The sequence below is a fragment of the Pholcus phalangioides genome, unplaced genomic scaffold (assembly GCF_987345545.1).
Source record: "Pholcus phalangioides strain wild (caught in Gottingen) unplaced genomic scaffold, Ppha-v1.0 ptg000015l_1, whole genome shotgun sequence".
Taxonomy (NCBI): domain Eukaryota; kingdom Metazoa; phylum Arthropoda; class Arachnida; order Araneae; family Pholcidae; genus Pholcus; species Pholcus phalangioides.
Genome location: NW_028301608.1, coordinates 60,920,919 through 60,940,028, shown reverse-complemented (window position 1 = coordinate 60,940,028; position 19,110 = coordinate 60,920,919). Strand labels below are relative to the sequence as shown.

The following is a 19,110-nucleotide window of genomic DNA, read 5'->3' as shown; positions in this document are numbered from 1 at the left end:
TAGATCTCTTAGACGATTGGAAGAGGAGAAGAGACCGTTTTCTCTACAACTTTGTTCTCTGTCCTAAAGCTCACTTTCCGCATCATTGACCACTGGCAATTCTCTCAACAAGGGAAAGTTACAAGATGCTGATGCCACTGATGCTACCAATGGTGATGGATGACGATGATGATGAGGAGAAGGAGAAGGAATGAGGTGTTGGAATGGCGTGTCTGTGCCCTACTGACGTACATATATAAAAGGCTTTGAATCACACAAACACCAAATACTATCCGAATTGCCAAAGGAACTTGAGTTACATACGTATGATTACCATTTCAATAATGAACAATAACGACAAATTATAAGATAGATTTGTGCTGAAGTTACTTTTTTAACGTGTGTTGTGTGTTAAAGTGAGTTACTTTCTCAAGGCCGGGCCAACAAGTGGACGTGTAATTCATTTGGATATAACTCGTAGCAGAACTTGTGCTTCTTCTTATTGGATTAATCTAGTAAGTAATAATTGATTAATTAAATAATTTCTTTACTCAATACTGTTTCCTTCAAGGTGAGCAACGTTTAATTCTCGAGGTGAAAAGAAAATTCGGATATGCATTAGTTGTTTAATGATAACAACATTTGATAATTTTCCCGTTTTTCTTCGTCATAACGAACTTTAGGATTATTATATAATTCAATTTCAAACAGTTTTTCTTTTAATTAAGGTATGTTAAAGCTTGTATAAAACCTTATACATATTGACAACAGAACTAGCGGAATTTTCATATCCTATAAGTTAACCGATAGCTTGTAGGGAATCATAATCCTCACTCAAAATATTAGTCAAGTTTCTGCAATAGAATATTGATGTGAAAAAGGAATTATTGCCAAAAACTAACATCGTAATTACACGATATTCATTAGTTAATGTCAGTGTTGACTTCATTGAATAATAGCATGCTTGGGGGGGGGAGTAATTATTTATCTTTACTTGCAGAAATAGGATTAATATTTTAAAAAATATATTATTAATGATTAACAATAATTAATTATCATTTATTTAAGTGGTTAAACATTTTTATCAATTAGTTTAGCCATTGTTTAACCGTTTTGGAAAAATCAATTTCTTTTTATAAATTTTACATTTTTCTAATCCTAATTCCAAATAATTCTAATAATTCTAAAAGTTTTATATAATTCCAAGTTAATTTTTTCACATTCTATTCATCTTATTCAATATGAAATATTATGATTATCTTGATGTTACATAATCCATGTCAATCATAACAGTCTATTTCTTCATTTATTTTACTATTTGAATATTAAAAGGACTCACATAATTCAAAGTTACAAAGCTCTCCAGTCGATTTTATTTACATTAAAAGCACGATGTAATTTTTCATTCCAACTTTTTAAGTGCGTACAAAAAAATTAATATAATTGATTCTAGAATACATGGAATGGATTTTAAAACTATAGCAACAGAAATATTTGTGATATTCAGATATGCACCAATTTCACGTTCAACATTTCTATGTTGTCTATAATATTCAGTCATGCTGAATAGGGCATGGAAAGATCGACTGATGCCATCCCGCATTAGCCTAAAATTGCTGGCACAGATTTAAATAGCTCTCTTCAGTATAAAATGACTGTGGTACGAAGTAAATTATCAAATTATTGTGCAATGTATTAAATAAATACTTTGAAATAATTACCGTATTTAAGAAAGTTTCTATCCATTTTGAATTTTATTTAGGATTTATCTGTATATACAAAGATTTATCAATCTTAAATTATATATATTTTTATATAACTGGTCAAGTTTCGAATACTTTTTAAGGTTTGTGAAATTTATTCTTTCTTGACGGAATAAGAGCAAAAAAAGAAAAAAAAATTAATAACACATCTAAAGTACGATGTCTGATTGATGTTTTTTAACTGAATTGCATGTAGTTCTTTATCGAATCACATTTGAGAATAAACGGAAATATCTCAAATCGTGGAAATGATCATTTAATATCAGAGCTCACTCATTATTTTTCTGAGGACATTGTGAATTGGAATTGTGAATCCTTTATTAATTTTTCGTTAATAGTTCTCGTCTGAACCAAGTAATTACAATGAGTGGTTATACAGTATCAAGGTCGTCTCAACAACATTGTAGATCCACCGGTAAAGGGATTTTTCGGATGGCCCCGAATGCTTTACAACGAATTTAAATACTTACTCGAAAATTGTAACTGGATCTTACTATCGTGAGCTTCTCTCCGGTGTATTTTAAGTCAGCCGGGCCGTGCGGGGGTGGAAACATGCTTTAAGCAGCAATTAAAAATCACTAAACTCCCCTCCCCCTTTCAAAATGCCGTATCTTTTTCAATGAAATAGGCGTTTTCCCGATTTTCAGCAGGCACAAAATAAGGATCCTAGGAAAAGATTTCCCGTTGAAAGAAATAGTTCTTACAAAATATCTGCGCTTGTCAATGCTAAAATACATTGACAAATACATTGAAACAATATAGCTGACGACTTCAATTACTACAATGATGATAAATCAATGGTAGAAGTTACAGTTACGGTAGACCTTCCGATATCCGAAATGAAGGGGGCATGAAGTCATTTCGATTAATGAATGAATATCTCCGTAGAACTAAAATTGCTTTGAACCTAACCTCCCGTCTTGAAGGTAAGTTTGAATTTTACGTTTTATATGTGTACATATAAGTTTATTTTTAACTGCGGTGCTGCCTACAATTAGTTTTTGCTGACAGATGTGAGTCACACTATTAAATGTTTATAACATCTAGAACTAATTTTGTAGTAACCATGAGCATTTCATTTAGCTAGGTGAACGTTTTTATAGATGGCTGGCTAGTATCTCCTACAGCCGCTGTGCGGTCGTATGGGCATCGATGTGGCGTTCCGTCGTGAGGAAACGGTTTGAACCCCGTTGGCAAGTGGTGGTCGGCAGATGTCGATTTTCTATGATTTTTAAACTTTGAGGGGCAAATGCGACCCGGTCTCCCATTTAAAAAGTCTCTCCACAGCGAGCACGCAGACATTCAACATGATACTTAAATAACATGCATAAAATTCAAGTATTTACCTCCTTCATTTGAAAATATGGAAGCCAGATGGCAGCACCAGCAACAACATTAAACAAGCAAAACTCTGACAACATAACAAATCTAACATGCTTATATACACACAACACGTTCCGGCATCCACCAATTCATTAGAAATTCCGCAGCGGAATGTATACGAGTTGCATGTAAGGTTAAGTAAATGTACATATAAGTTTATTTTTACTTTATGAACTTCCTCAGTCCCCGTGTCGCTTGTGGAGTAGTAGTATACACTACTACAACACAAGCGATACGGGGACTGAGGAAGCTTGTAAAGTATTAAACAGTGTAGAAATTTGCTTGCTCAATTTTTAAAAATTTAAAAATTAGCTCATAAACAATTAATTAAATTTTTTCATAAGTCATTGACTTCACGTAAACCCCTCTTAACAATCACATATCTTTGAAAATGCTCATGTAAAAACTATTGTGGTTGTTCCAGACAGGGCCCTAACTGGGAGGAGACAACTTCCCCGTTCGACAAAATTTAGGGGGCAGAAATTTTAGGTGGGAACAAAGAACACCGTTATAAAATTATCGAATTTTAAAGTTGTGGGGGCGGCAAAAATCCTAGTTACGGCCCTGGTTCCAGATACGGAAGTATTACTATCTCTTCCATTCTCTGTACGTTCTATTCATCTGCGGAAAAAATTCTTATCCATCTTTGCACGTGTTTGGAAGTAATATTTTTAGATGATGAAATCATGAGGAAAATATCTGTTACAAAATGTGAAATAATACTTTTACAAACAACAGTTTTTTAATTAGACAAAGTTAAAATGGTATAAAGAGTTCAAATATGTTAAAGTAATGCAGGATAATGACCGAATGAAACAAATTATTTGATTATTAAATTAACAAATATGTGAAATATTTCAGGTCCGAAGAAAATGGTGATGAATGAGTGGATAACTGCACTACTCATCGGTAAGACATAATTTATATATATATATACCTATGTTAATGCTGACGTAAGTTTGCATAAGATGATGGCTTGAATTTATATATTATGTCTAAAGTGTATGTTTTAACTAATTTTTGTAGCTTTTTCTCATATCTAATTCAGAGGTTATCGAACTGCGAGGTGTGTTTCCTGTGGTGACCTGAGAACTATCGAATGTTATTAAAACTTCTCACTAATAAATGTTTCAAATACTACAATATTTTTATGAAAATAAGACATGGGGAGACGCCTCCACATACATTTATGAGCTCATAGAAGATATGGGAATATTTTGGGTGCTCACGGAGCCTTTAGAGCAAAAAGATTGAAAATCTTCGAACAAAAAAATATCAATACGAGTCAATGTTAACGAAGGAAATTTAAGAAAAGTATCGCAAAAAAATTTGTTATTAAAAAGAAACGAATCAAATCAAACATTTTAAATCATTTGATTTAATTCAAGTTTTTTTCTGGAGAATACTCGGCATTAAATATTTATCATTATATATGTATAAGACCGAGATTACATTATAAAAATTTGATAAAAATTCTTATATAAAACTTGAAACATGCAACCAATTAAGCGCATCGGTTACATTCGAGTGAATGTAACACAGATGGTTGCTTTTTTAAAGTTTTCTAAAAGATATTTTATCAAACTTTTATAGTGTAATTCTGATCTTATTCTTGTGATTATATCCTACAAGGACATACGAAGATTTTACTAACAATTATAAACAAGGTGAAAACTTAAGTCCGTTTTACCTCAAATAACTCTAAACCATTGTTTATAAAAATATACTTTTTCAATTGTGAAAAAGTATTCAAAAAACGCATATACGGACACACAAGTGGTAATAAAATATTATTCTGATTTAGGACTAACTGCATTTGTATTGAGAAATTAGAAGTCCTAGGTGACGAACAAAATTAAATGATAAAGTTTTATGGCTCTGTTATGAGCTCAGGTGAGTTAATCTAAGTTTATTATAAAAATCAGTCAAAACGGTGGGTCCATCAAAGTTCGGGATGAAAACGTTCATGGAACGCATAAGAATACTCGTACAATAAAAGTACGGATAAAATAATCAGAACATTTTGAAGAAAAATTTATTTATACAATATTGATTGGCCGAGGCCTTTTGAACTCAATGGATATACTATATATCAGTTTTTGAATAATTCATTCAAAATCTGGGCTAATTTACTTTACTTTATTCATTTATACAAATCAAGTACATCTGCTGCATTAAATTAAAATTCAATTGGTAAAAATAAATTTTACCACTTAAAGTGATTTTTATAATTTTCCGAAAATTATAGCAAAAAATTCGCTTTTTCTTTCCCCCCCCCCCTTTTCGTTATCTCATTTTCGTTTCCCTCAGAATAAATTTCTATTACTTTTTACTACCGTATAATTATAATTCCTTCTTTAAAAATCGATTACGTTCCATTGTTTTCTGTATCGAACACGAAACTTCTTCCTTCTTTGTTTAGCTTTTTCTTCTGAAGCATACACGTTTTAAAAAAAAACATTAAATAATTCCCAGGAAGCCAAATGAAAAGAAAAACAATACGAGGATAATCCCAAATAGATGATCTCCCCTCTGAATAATAAAACCAATTTCAAGAAACAACGTGACAACTTTAATAACAAGCTTTCGAATTTGAGAAGGAGAACATTTTTTAACCAAATTTTATTACTTATTGAGTCTGAACACGTTCGGGTATTTTGTAGAGGGATATCGAGGTCTGTCTCTCGTTTTCAAAAGGACCTCAATTTTCTCAATCATAATGATCAGTTCGTCTTCCTTTTTTGAAAAGAGCTCTAGAAAATACATGTCTAAGCTGAAAAGAGGTTCAATCTGTGCTTCTATTGAGTTATGAACAATGAGAATCGAATATTGAATATGAATCGATGATTATAGGATACAATAATCAGTATATGCTACAGTTTTTATACATACGTAAGAATAATAATTAGCTTACGCTACAATCCTTATACATGCATACATAATACTGGGAATTCTTTGAGGGTTTTGTATGCACACTATTTATTTTTCTAAGGTATAAAACCGGAACGTTCTAAAATCTAATGCAACATCCCATAAATGTTAGAACCATATTCAATAGGTGTCATAATTTTCATGTAATTACACGAACTTCATCATATCTTAATAAATGAAGAAATTATTTAACCCAATTTTTACCTTCTTTTCTGATTTTCGTGACCAAATTTCACAATTTTTATTCACAGGTTGAAAACTCAAGTCCATTTCACCTCGAATAACTTGTAAACGTTGGCTATAAAAACCATACTTTCAATTAGAAAAAGTATTTAAATAACGTGCTCATCTTAGATGCGTCATTTATTTTACTAAGGGCCGTATATTTATCGAGATACGAAATTTAATTTTTTATATTGTTCCCCCGTTCTCTAACTTCCAATTAGAAAGCTGATGCTTTGTGTCTCTCACAAAGTCTCACTGAGTAAAAAAAATTTTAAGGGCAAAATTAGCTGAGATATTTGAATAGAGAAAAATCTGCGTGTGAATCTCGTGCGATAGAAGTGAAACTTCTAGGCCAGAGGTGGCCAACTTCTTTCTGTTCGCGAGCCAACATAATGATCAGCTATAGCGTCGCGGGCCGCATCAGTGGTGCAACTTCGGTGTATAAGCCGCTCTATTACTAATTGAATTAATTAGTTAGTCATTAAACTAATTTCGTCACTAGAAATAAGAAGTTTGTAAGCAGTTTGTTAATCAAGAAATTTCTGCTGTTGGAACCGATAGTTCAAATAATGATCACAAATTTAATTTTTTCTCACGGTACTTTTACAGTGTCATGGGCCGCACAAAATCACTTCACGGGCCAGCTGTTGGCCACCCCTGTTCTAGGCTATTCAAGTTTGATTTCACATGACTAGATTCATCGCCTCGCATCTATCTTTTTACTGGTCGTAAAATATCGAAACGTGGGAACACACACTCCTTCCCACTCCACCTTAATCAAATTTTCTTTTCTTTCGAACTGTGTGCATCGTCCATCTAACATCTCTAAAGGGGACGTTCCAGCGGCGTCACGGGGGGGGGGGGGGGTGATTGTAGAGAAAGGTAATAAACTGCCTTTATCCAACACAACCCGCCAAATGTTCAATTTAAGGGAAATGAAAGCTTACGTCATTTCTCTTCCTCCGTTTCACTTTTTCTGACGTGGATCTGAAACTTCACATCGCCCTTAAAGAAGTTTCACTTCAAAAAAACACTGAAAATGAAGGAAAGAACCGAATAACTAACGAATCAGTTCATTGCATGCTTAATATGCTGTCATCTCCTTCATTTTCAGCTATTTTTAAATTGAATTATCGCAGTGAATATTTCACTTGAAAACATGGAATTTTTCTGTTGGGCTCAGAAGCATGGTGACAACATTCTAATTGAAAGCCAGAGGAAAAAAGGACAGTATAAAAAGTTAAATTATATATATATCGCAATACATGCACCGCCCTTAATAAAATAAATAACATATCTATATATAAGAACAACGTGTTATTTGAATAGTTTTTCTCCTAATTAAAAGTATGCTTCTATAGAAAACAGTTTACGAATTATTTGATATGAAACGGACTTGGGCTATCGCCTTCTATATGATGACTGTGGTTACTTAACATAATTGACAAGTTTGAAGAAACTGTACATCAATTTAATATGTTTTTCATTTGTAATTAATGAAATTTTCCAATTAATCAACTCTTTCTTTCAAAGTAGTATTAATTAATAAACTTAATCTAGTCAAAATAATTAGTAGTTAAGATTTAGAGAAACCTCATGTGTGCCATGTGACAAAAAATATTGGAAGATACTATTTTTTTTCTATCCTTAGAAAAGATTTATTTCTGTTGTCATGAAAAGAAAAAACCATCAGAGAGAGAGAAATCAGGATAAAATTTCATCAAATTAAAAAAAATATATACTATGACACTCTCATTAGACCTTTTAATCCCCAAAAATGTCCATTTCATACTACTCAAATTTGTATAAAAATTACATGCACTCAGCGACTTTTCAGACCCGCGGGTTTTCGTCTATAGCTTCATGTACGAAATATTGATCTATAAATTAATTCTTGGGGTGCTCGAACCTGTGTAACAAACTACTTTGATTGCTCGAGTATCCACAGCATCCCCAGCTCCGACACCACTGATTAGACCGTAATTTTAAACATACCTCGTCACATTTTCCAAGCTTCGCACGGATGGCAACGAGCGATGAAAGTGTAAGAGAACCCTCCCCCCCCCCCCCCCATTTTTATTAAAATTGGCTTGAATTGTTAGATTTAAGTTATATTAACCCTTTGCGGTCCAGTGATTTTTTCGGTACTTCATTGGAACTTTTTAGCGGTCCCCGGCAATCATGATTGCAGGAAGGCCCCCAGATGTTAGATTTTTGTGTTTTATAAGCTATTATAAAATTGTTTGTACTATTATAATCGTTTGTAAGCTATACAAAAAAAAAAAAAAAAACGCAAAAGCTAACATCTAGTTGCCTTCCTGTGATGGTAAGAGGCCGTTATAACAATGAAGTACCGTTTTCTACTGATATCGATACCACCTTAATATAGGACCGCAAAGAGTCAACATTTAATAGCCAAATGAGAACTTGAAAAGTGAAAAGTTTCCTTTTTAATTCTCAGTATATTACGTATATGAATCAATTAATAATTAGCTTTATTTTGCTAATTTTAGGATTACTATTCTCGTCAGTTATTGCTAAAGCCCCTGTGGTAAGTGTGCATGCATTGTTTTTTCTCACTGAGAGGTTTTTCGTATCATGAATGTTTCTTATTTCACTGTTGTGTGATAATTCTTAGATGGAGATTCTTTGAAGATGTTTTTAAGATGCTTTTTGAAGATGATGTGGAGATGCTTTTTGAAGATGATGTGGAGATGCTTGTTGAAGATGCATAGACGCTCAAAGCATTTGATTATGCTTTGAATATGTTTTGACGAATATACTTTGAAGGTGCGTGGATGAAGATGCTTCAAGAAGGCTTAGATGAAGCTTAGCGTGAAAAACTCCAGTCAAGACCATTATGAGTCTACTGCATGTTACTTGATCATTTGATCATTTTTGTCATTTTCCACGGTCATTTTCTGCACACGAGGGCTAATTAGACAGGGACCTACAATTTATTGCCGATTCCGAACGGCAGGCTTGTTTTTTATACTCATCGAGAGGTTGGTGCGCTAACCCCTCGACGGGGGAGTCCCTGCGTTAGCAATTTTTCTGTGATCATGTCACCGTTTCTGTTGTACCCCTGTGTCAGGAAAGTTTTCTGACAAGGGGTTTGAAGTTTGACAAGTTTTCTACAGCCGAGTATCGAACTCGTGACACTTCTAAACATCCTTTGGTACTTTAGGCGAGTATCTTATCGACCTGGGCAACAGTGCCCACTGCATGTTATTCATCAACTGTTGACTGGTATTTCCATGCTAACTCAAAGTTACAGAGCTCATCACCGAGGCTGATGGGGGAGTAGGGGAGACGATCACCCTCTCCCCAGTTCAGTGAAAGAATGGTATTATTGCGTTGATTATCTAATATTGGTCGCATTTTAAAAAATAACGATCATCTCTTGAATGTATCGAGCTTGTATAATTGAAACTCAGTGAATTTGTTGCAGTCAAATGATCAAGTGCTTCACAGGAAGTATTTTATTCAATTAAAATACATCATTTTTTTTATCTTGGTTTCCGTGACTAATGCGTGTTGAACGACATTTTATTAATATCTTTATCGCGGTTTTTTTTTCCCTCTACCAAGGTGAAAAGAAATGCCAAGGACTTGGCCACTTGGAACAGGTCAGCAAATCAGGTGGCCAACACTCGTGATCACCACAACGAGCCCCCAGCTGATTGGGAATCAAGATATGGACAACTCCCTACACAGCAGCAAGATTGGCAACAAGATTCAGAACAGATTCCTGAGGGTGACTCTTGGAATGCTGGTTCGACTCAAACAGGCAGACTGGTCTGGGAGCGTATTTCAAATAAGAAGAAAGAACAAGTTCCTGGGAGACAGGCACAAGCGTTTTTGAGCAACAGTGCTCAGAATGATGCGAAATGGGAACAAGATGAGCGAGCGGTAAACTGGGGAGAGCCGAACCCTCCACACAGCCAGGAGAAAACCGCGACAAGCTGGGAACAGCGAGAACAACGGCCGATTTCGGAGAAAATACACGCTATAGATGTATCCCAGAAATCGAAAGCCCAGTCACCGGTTAACGTCCAATCTCAATTGGGTTGGGACAACGATTATATAGACCAGCAATCTGACAGACAACAAGAAAATAGCTACAACAGTCAAGGCGGAGAAGGAAGCTGGGATTACAGTCAATCGTCAGACCAATATGAAAATCCGGTGACTGGAAACTGGGATTCCGTGAAGGGACATAGTTCTGATCAGTCATTTTCGCAGGGTGCAGGAAATGTAGATCAGAGCTATAGAGAACACACAAATTTCCATCAGAATCAGATATTCCCGAATTGGGAGCAACAACCAACACCCATGCATCATTCACACAAAGGATCTTCTGAAAGGCAACTTCCGCAGACTAATGTTCAATTAAATATCCCAGGAGGGGTCCCTAACGGAAACCCACAGCAAGAAACGAGAAATTGGGAAAATCCAAATAGTCCATACAACAATCAAGCAAGCTCAGATGTTCGTGGCACTGCACAGAACGTAGGTGAGAACTGGGTGCCTGCACACCCTGTCAACGATGATATAGCAAAACAAGTGGCAGCAATCGCGGAGAGTGTTTTCGCTGGAAATGAGAATGGGTGGGATAGCAATGCTCAACGAGCTGCTCAAACGCCAGTCGACTGGATGTCCAATGCAGCGAAGAATGGGAATGAACAACCGGGAGGTCAAGGACGAAATCCGAATACGAACCCCTTTCAAATAAATAACTGGGCCCAGCAGGGTTCTCAGACATCTTCCTCTTCGAATGAAGCAGAAGAGCCTATACGCTCCTATGGAGGTTACTGGGGCTCCGCTGCTGAACCGGCAACCGCTCAAAAGGACATTAGAGAAGTTGGTGTTGATAGGGGATACATAACTGACTATGATGGTTCGGGTCCCACTTCTGTGCAAACACCAGAAGTTAGAGGATGGGGAACTCACCGGAATAATGTTCAAGAAAACCAGGACTGGAGTTATGAAAATGTAAATTCGAATAGACCAGAGCCTGCAAATAGGGGGTTTCTTAGAGAGCTGCCGGATATTACTGAAAGTAGAGAATGGGGCGCAGTGAGTGACAGTTCAAACAACCCAAGTCACGGAGCCCTTCAACAATCTGGATGGGGACCTAAAGATGGGCAGAAGAAAACACCTCAGGGAGAAACCTGGGGACCTAAAGATGGGCAAAAGAAAATACCCCAAGGAGGGACTTGGGGATCCAAGGACGGACAGGAAAAAATACCTCAAGGGGGAAGCTGGGGTGCTTCAGATGAGCAAAGGAAAACTCAAACGGGAAGTTGGGGTCCCACTGATCAACAGTCAAAAATACCTCAAGGTGGAACTCGGGGACAAGACATGGGACAAGGGCAACAGGGAAGCTGGGGTCCAGGCAGTGGTTCAGTAGATGATTCTGAAAGAGATAGCTGGGATGGAACATCACAAAACGGAGGGGATCAACAGCGCGGAACTGGAGACAATGGTGGCAGACAGGGCCCAGAACGTCCGGGAAGTAGCTGGGGACCCGATGTGATGCAGGTGGACGATGGAAGTATGTGGACTGGAGGAGAATCTGCCACTCCAACGTGGGGTCCGCAAGTGGGAAAACCGGATGTTGGACTTCCAGAACAACCTGCAGGAGGAACAGGTTCCGACCGTCACCCACAGCCTGAAATAACACCCACGTGGGCGACTTCCGAAAGAGGTCAAAGTGAGAGCATTGATGAGTCATCGGGATCTCAACCTCAAGATGAAAGTGGCTTAGGACCAGATGATGGAATTATTGGAGTTTCACCGCGACCAAAAATACCGATCACTCCCATGACCATCACGGGATTCCCAGATCAACAAGACGTTGGACGAGCTGATGGAGACAGAGGTGATGGAGGGATCCAAGGTGGGCAGAGCCGCCCATCGGTACCTCAAGGCAACTTCAAAGGTGATCCTTACGAAAGTGAGAATCGTCCTGGTGATGATTCGAGTCAATGGAGTCTGGAAGATAGCATACCTGGTACTCCGGGAGAAGACTACCCAATCCATACCGTCGTTCCCAAAACATCATTCACCTGCAAGGATCACCGTTATCCTGGATATTACGGAGACGTCGAGGCCCAGTGCCAGGTGAAAAAATCTGGTTTTTCTTTTACTTAAATCTAATTTTGTGGTACCATAATCTTGGACTATTTTGCACACCACTCCCAAAAAAAAAGGATTTAACGTTACCTTGCGCGGCTATTCTAATGAATATTTGCAAACAGTTTCGATTTTATCAGACAGGACATGTTATCGGTCAGTTCATGTACAGTCAAACCTCGATAAGTCGAATTTATAGAGGCTGATAGAAAACTTGGATTTATCGTTAGTTCGACTTATCGGAAATTCTATTTTAGAATGGGGGGGGAAAAAAAGAAAGATTTATTAAAATAACAGATTAACCGCTATTTGCGAATATCGTGTTAGTAAAACATGTCAAACTACTGAAGACGAAGAAATTCGAAAAGCTAAGTTATTCCGATTCAATCATGTTTAATTATTCAAAAAAAGAATATTTAGAAATAAACTGGACGTGCACACTGTATTATGGAAACGAATGCATACATGGCACTCTTATAAATGCAATGAATTGTAAGGGATGTATATGTCACGGTAAATGTGATAAATCCAGTTATTATACATAATCGTTTTTTGTAAGTTTGATAAATTCCCTAAACGTATCGTTTTTACCGGCAATTATGCATAGTACCCAAGCGTAATTTGTAAATTTGATAGATTTTTCCAAATTATGTATAGTTCCCAAGCATCGTTGGTAAACTTAATAAGTACTAAAAATTATCACTTTTACCTGCGATTATGCATAATAACTAAGCGTCGCGTCGTTTGCAAACATGATAAATCATACTATATGATATAAATGGTAATTCATACGTGTATTGTATCATTGTATCTGGGTACCATCGTAAAATTTGTTATCATTATATCTAGGTCTGACAATTATTCATCGCACATACTAGATTCATTTGGAATTCTCTCTCTCTCTCTCTTTCCCCCCCCCCCATATTTATCAAATTCACCAATTACACTTGGGTATTATGCATAATATTATTATTATGTATTATAAAAAAGTATTATCATACATAATCACCGGTAAAAGTAATAATGTTTTCAGTATTTATCAAATTTACCAAAGACGGGTATTATGTATATTTACCGGTAAAGGTGAAAAATTCATCAAACAGGCGATTAAGTATGCATAATGACCGGTTATTATGTATAATAGCTGATTTATCACATTTGCCGTAACATATACAAGATTATTTTTCAGACCAAATACAAGGATTTTTGATTTCCCCTCGTCTCTTTGTTCTTTCGGGGGAAAGTCATTCACTTTTTGCAAATAGACAAATGAATCTGCTGAATTCTTATTGCAAAATGCAATGCGAAATTCTTTTTTTAGTTTCTCTCTTTCCCGAAAACGTCGACTTAAATGAAGAAAGACTGAGTTAAGAGAAAATTTGAACACTCTAATACTGAAAAAGTTTTGAAGCTGAGGTAAAACTAAAACTTAAACAGACATTCGAGTTATCAGAATTCGACTTATCGTGAATTGATTGCTTTTGTGTTACTGACGCATTCGCCATTTTGTGAAGGAAAACTTTCATTTTTTTGACAAAATTACCAGCTGAAATCAAGAGCTACAAATATGTTTAGCAAAAGATATCCAAAATGGCGGATGCACTAGTAACTCAAATGAATTTATACCGATAACGTGTGCTGTGGGGCAGAATTGAAACTGTTTGGAAACATTCCTTAGAATGTTTTCAGGAGTGGTGCAAAGTCACTCCTCTAGGTGCAAAGTAACCTCAGATTGTGGTGCATGTTGAAAGATGAAGGAAATCTCTTGAAATGCTCATTTTTCCCTTTCAGGTGTTCCACATCTGCCTAGCAAACGGGCGTAGGAATTCTTTCCTGTGTCCAATCGGAACTGTTTTCAACCAGCAGTATTTCGTCTGTGATTGGTGGTACAACTACGATTGCGAAGACACCCCGGATCATTACGATTTGAACTCCAACCTGTATCAAGTCGTACCTCATTCCGGCGACGGAAATACGAAAGGTACGCCTTCAGTTCCTGGGACTCCAAATGTCCAAACAAAGATTGGCAACCTCGATTTCATCGAGAAGAATGCAAGAGACATCGCTGTTCCAGGGACGACATCTGGTTCATTCGAGTCAGCGGGAACCGAAGATTACGGGAATCAAAACGAGGGGGTCTACGGTGGATTCCAAACGGACGTTTCTTTCCAGACGGATAATGTCGGTGTTAGAAACTCCCCCGTCCGAGAGGGATGGGGCACCGAATCTTCCAGGATCAAGGGCGGCAGTTTAGGTGATCAGGACTTTACGACAACAGCGTTAGACACAGTGCCGCAAACACAAGGGAATATTGGCGTGAATAATGACGGCGCGTTGGAAAGACTGACAAGCTGGAACGAAGCCTCTTCGGCAGCACAAGGAAGCGGGTGGGTGACGTCCAACGGACAGACGCACACTCGCTCTTGGTTCACTCAAGGAACCACTTCCGACAGGAAGAGCACGATTGGCCCAGTAGGTAGCACGGCTCAGGATGGCATATGGACATCAGTACTGGGTCCTGATGGTCGAATCATAAGACGCGAAGACGTAGCGCCGTTGAACGGCCAGGCGAGCACTTGGGATTCACAGCGAGCCAGCAAACAAAATGGCGAAGGAGATTCTAGAGAACTTCCGATGAGCGACTGGAGTGGCTCGAGCAGTGAGACGCGATCCGTGTATCAGAGAAGAAGTGACGATCCGTTATCAGACGTTCACAGCGAGAAAGCAGAAAGTAACGATAACTCTGATGATGATCAGAAAGATATCAAAAAAGAGCAGCGTAAGTACGGTCAGAGTCGAAGAAGATCTCAGTTACTGAAAGGCACGAAACAGAAATGGTGGTTACCATAGAATAATTTCGAAACACCATTGTAGCTTTAGTATTTGTGTGACGTCAGAATAATTGATCACTCGCGATCAAACACTTTCTTAATTTATTATGAAAGCCGAGAGTATTAAATATCGCTCCCATTGTAATCGTAATAGATTTGTAATCGTCATATCACGTGACATCTGACGATTCTGCTGGGCAAAGTGGTGGTCTTAAGAACCACTTCAACTCGGCATCACGCACTTAAAAATTCGGACTCGAGGATGTGTTTGGGGTCTATCATCCCCCCCCCCCCATGTCCGTTTCAATGATATTATTGGAAATTCAGGAAATTTCTCTTCATCCAAAAAATACCCACTTTCAAGAATTTATTCGCTTTTCGTTCTTCGTTCTCTTAGCTTATCTGTCACATTGTAAACTGCGAGTCAGTGCATGGCCCTTCCCCCCCCCCCCCACAAGAGTGGGGCTAACAGAGCTCCGATTCAGAGGCAAGGAACGATTCTTATCTCTTTTTTTTTTTGTTTTGTTTTACACACTATAACTTCACCATAATGATTCCCTGAAAAATCTGATCAGGGGCCCACCAAAGATCCTAGCCTGGGGCTCTTCTGCAGTATATGAGAGCATTGGGTCAGTGTCATGTTCCTGAAAAATTCTTCATCACTTACTTTGTCGATGCTCACGAAATGTTTTTTGTCTGTATCATTTTTGGCTGTGAAGATGGCTTTTCTTCAACGCATATTGTCTTCATAGGAATTATTTGGCCAATCTTTCGAGATATAATATGAAAATACCACGAAAACTTGCATTGGGTAACCAGATGCTGTAAACTGTTTCCCTTTTCAAAAGATGAATTTAGGACCAAAATGACACTTGTTACTCAACAGCACTATGAAGGTAATGACCAACTCAAGAAGGTAACTCAACTTGATTCTCACAAAGATGAATTTAGGACCAAAATGACACTTGTTACTCAACAGCACTATGAAGGTAATGACCAACTCAAGAAGGTAACTCAACTACTAAAGAAATGAAGAATCTCACGTGCGCGGATTGAAAGAAAAGAGTCCACTTTGTGAGGAATGGGTCCTGTTGTTCCCCCCCCCCCCACCTGCGCCCAGTGCCGTCTTAACGCATGGGCCCACCCATGCACGGCCCGGGGGCCTCAAGCGAAGAGGGGCCTCACAAAAATGAGATCTGGTTGAAATTTTCGAGTAGGGCCTTTGGTAGGGCCTCAGAAAAATCAATTGGCCCGGGGGCCCATGATACTTTTAAGACGGCCCTGCCTGCGCCTGCTGGGTAAACAAAAACTCTTTCCCGTTTGGTGTCTTCAGAGCTGTTCTGCCATCTTCTTCATCTCTTCAAGGCTGAACGAAATCGAGGACAATGTGGAAACGACTTTGCCGACTAAAACCGATTTCTGCCAAGATAGTGTTCTACCAATCCCGGAAAGTTCTCACCTGTATCTCCCAACAACAAAATGGATCCTCTTCCCAAAGTGCGTTCTCATTCTCATCTTTGGAGAACTAAAAATCAGTAGAGATGAACCATGTTCCATGATGAATCATGATGAATGGTTCATAATTTAATGATTTTTCATACCGAAGAGAAGCAACTGTGGAAAATATAACTTGAGTCATATTGGGAATGGAAGAAAGAAGACAACCATTCACTATTAGTATATTATTTTTGGACTTCGACCCAGCTTTTAGAAGTAAATGGCAAGAAAATATTAATAATTTCCCACGATCTACTGAACTATAAATCAACTAAACAATCGATTGATAGTGTCAAGGAAAAGGTTCTCTATTCTTCAATACCAAGAACAATAGTTTCCTAAAACTAAATAATATTATTAATTCTTTTTTTCTTCAAATTATTTATTCACATGATGAACACGTCTCAATATACTAGATATAGTCTGAATATACTATACTAGTCCTTCGGTTTTGAAATCATTATTATCAGAGAAACGTTAAACGTTTATAGCGACGTATGGAAGTACAAACCTACTGAATCTAGATTGAGAGATTTAGGTTTTCAGAAAGGTCAATCAATCATTGTGAAAAAAATAAGGCCAATTATATGAAAAAAAAATTGTTCAAAGATTGTGAAAGTGAACGCCTTTTATACTGGATGTTTCTAATTAGAAAGTACCCATCATTTAGTGCCCTATGGAAACGAAAACAGTGGGTATCAAATTTAGTTGGTGGCACAGGAGGTAACACTCAGACCACGGGATAAATTTATGATTAAAAAAGGGGAAATTACTTAACGGGGAAAACATGCTGCGTATACATATATATTGAGTGCACCATTGGTTCTTAACCTTTTCCAACTTCGACAGCGAATGCGGGCCCGGCTCCCATTTAAAAAAAGCTCTTCGCAAAGAGGAACAGATGTTCAGCACGATACTTACATACCATGCCTAACTCTGACAACATAAATACGTCAGTTCCACTCATAACATACACTCAGAACATACATTCCGGCATGCACCGATTTATTACAAATTCCGCAGAAGAATGTTTATCTGATGCGTATGTAAGGTTAAGCAGTAGAAGTAGTAATTCTGAAATGATGAGCCACATAGCCCCCTATTGCGGTCCTTGGATATTCTGATAGGGCCCCATGTAAAAAACGACTATACCTTTATCGGTCATTTTTCGGGTATTTTTTCAAAGATCGACAATATGCATTTAAGACTATCAAACCATAGTCTTAAATGCATATTACACAAGTTTGATGCGGGTTTTTGTCTACTGGTTTTCCCTCCAGAGGGCTATGAATAGAGATATGTACTCAAATTGGAACCACCCTGAACCTCATGGTGCGGAATATATATATTTATGGGATCAGTGATCTTTTCGTAGAGAAATAAATGTATTTTATTTCTTTTTAATGTTATTTTTTTTTTAATTTTTATTTATTTTTACATAGAAGAACGATATTTTTTTATAAAAGAAAAGCATCGAAAGGGGAAAAAAATATTCTTTTGGGATATAACCTTGCCATTTATCTTATTACAAAAGTGGAAATATCTTTTCTCAGAAACAAATTTCTGAAATGTTATTGTCTTTCATCATCCATCGAACTTTTTTTTATTCTGCCAACCAAAGGAGTAATTTATCACTGATGTATTTATTATTCGTTAATAAAATTACTTAAACTGTTGTTTACTTGAGTTTATTTATTTAGTCATTTGATTCAATTTCGATGACATTCTAGAGGGGATTCCCAGGGTGTTTTATCCTGTTCGCACCTGAGTCAAAAGTGATTATTAAAAATAATAATAATTTTTTTTTTTGATTGAATTTGTGTTTATTGAGTGTCAAAATACCCCCTTAAAAAGAAACAATATTTAACTACACCATTTGAGTTAAGTGAAAATATTTGTACTTCTGGTCTTAACTTGAAAAAAAAAAAAGAATCATCATAAAACCATTTAAAACTATTAAAAATGATTGGAACAAAAGTGATGAAAAATGAGTGAACAGGTTATAAGAAATTTAAACTTTTGAACTATATTTGAAAAGAAAGATATTTGAAGATGGGGGAATTTGATGCCGCACTTTTTTGTTGCTATTATTATCATTATTTCAACCGTCTCGTTGGACAGTTTTGTCGTTGTTCCCAATGTATTTGTATTTGTAAAACTTTGAATAGTCACCAAAAATGTGACGAATTCAAAACTTTTTAAATTAGTTATTATTATTCTAATTTCAGCCACTTCTAATGTGCATTTTACTTGGGGGGGGTGCAGGGTTGGTGCACGATCGTGGCTTCCCATGTTTTTCTATGGGAAAAATCAGCTGACTTTAATGGTACAGTTGAAATTTTTCTATTCACTTTAGGCACTTA

The 19,110-nt window shown here is 37.0% G+C and overlaps 1 protein-coding gene across 1 annotated transcript; it reads left to right on the top strand.

Moving 5' to 3' along the window:
- The first annotated feature begins 289 nt into the window (after positions 1-289).
- On the top strand, positions 290-18,373 carry LOC149076403 (uncharacterized). The gene is made up of 5 exons (XM_089243946.1): positions 290-494; positions 3,987-4,034; positions 8,795-8,832; positions 9,873-12,407; positions 14,211-18,373. The coding sequence occupies exons 2-5, from the start codon at positions 3,998-4,000 to the stop codon at positions 15,267-15,269; spliced, it is 3,669 nt and encodes a 1,222-aa protein (XP_089100072.1). The 5' UTR covers positions 290-494; positions 3,987-3,997; the 3' UTR covers positions 15,270-18,373.
- The last annotated feature ends 737 nt before the right edge of the window (positions 18,374-19,110 follow it).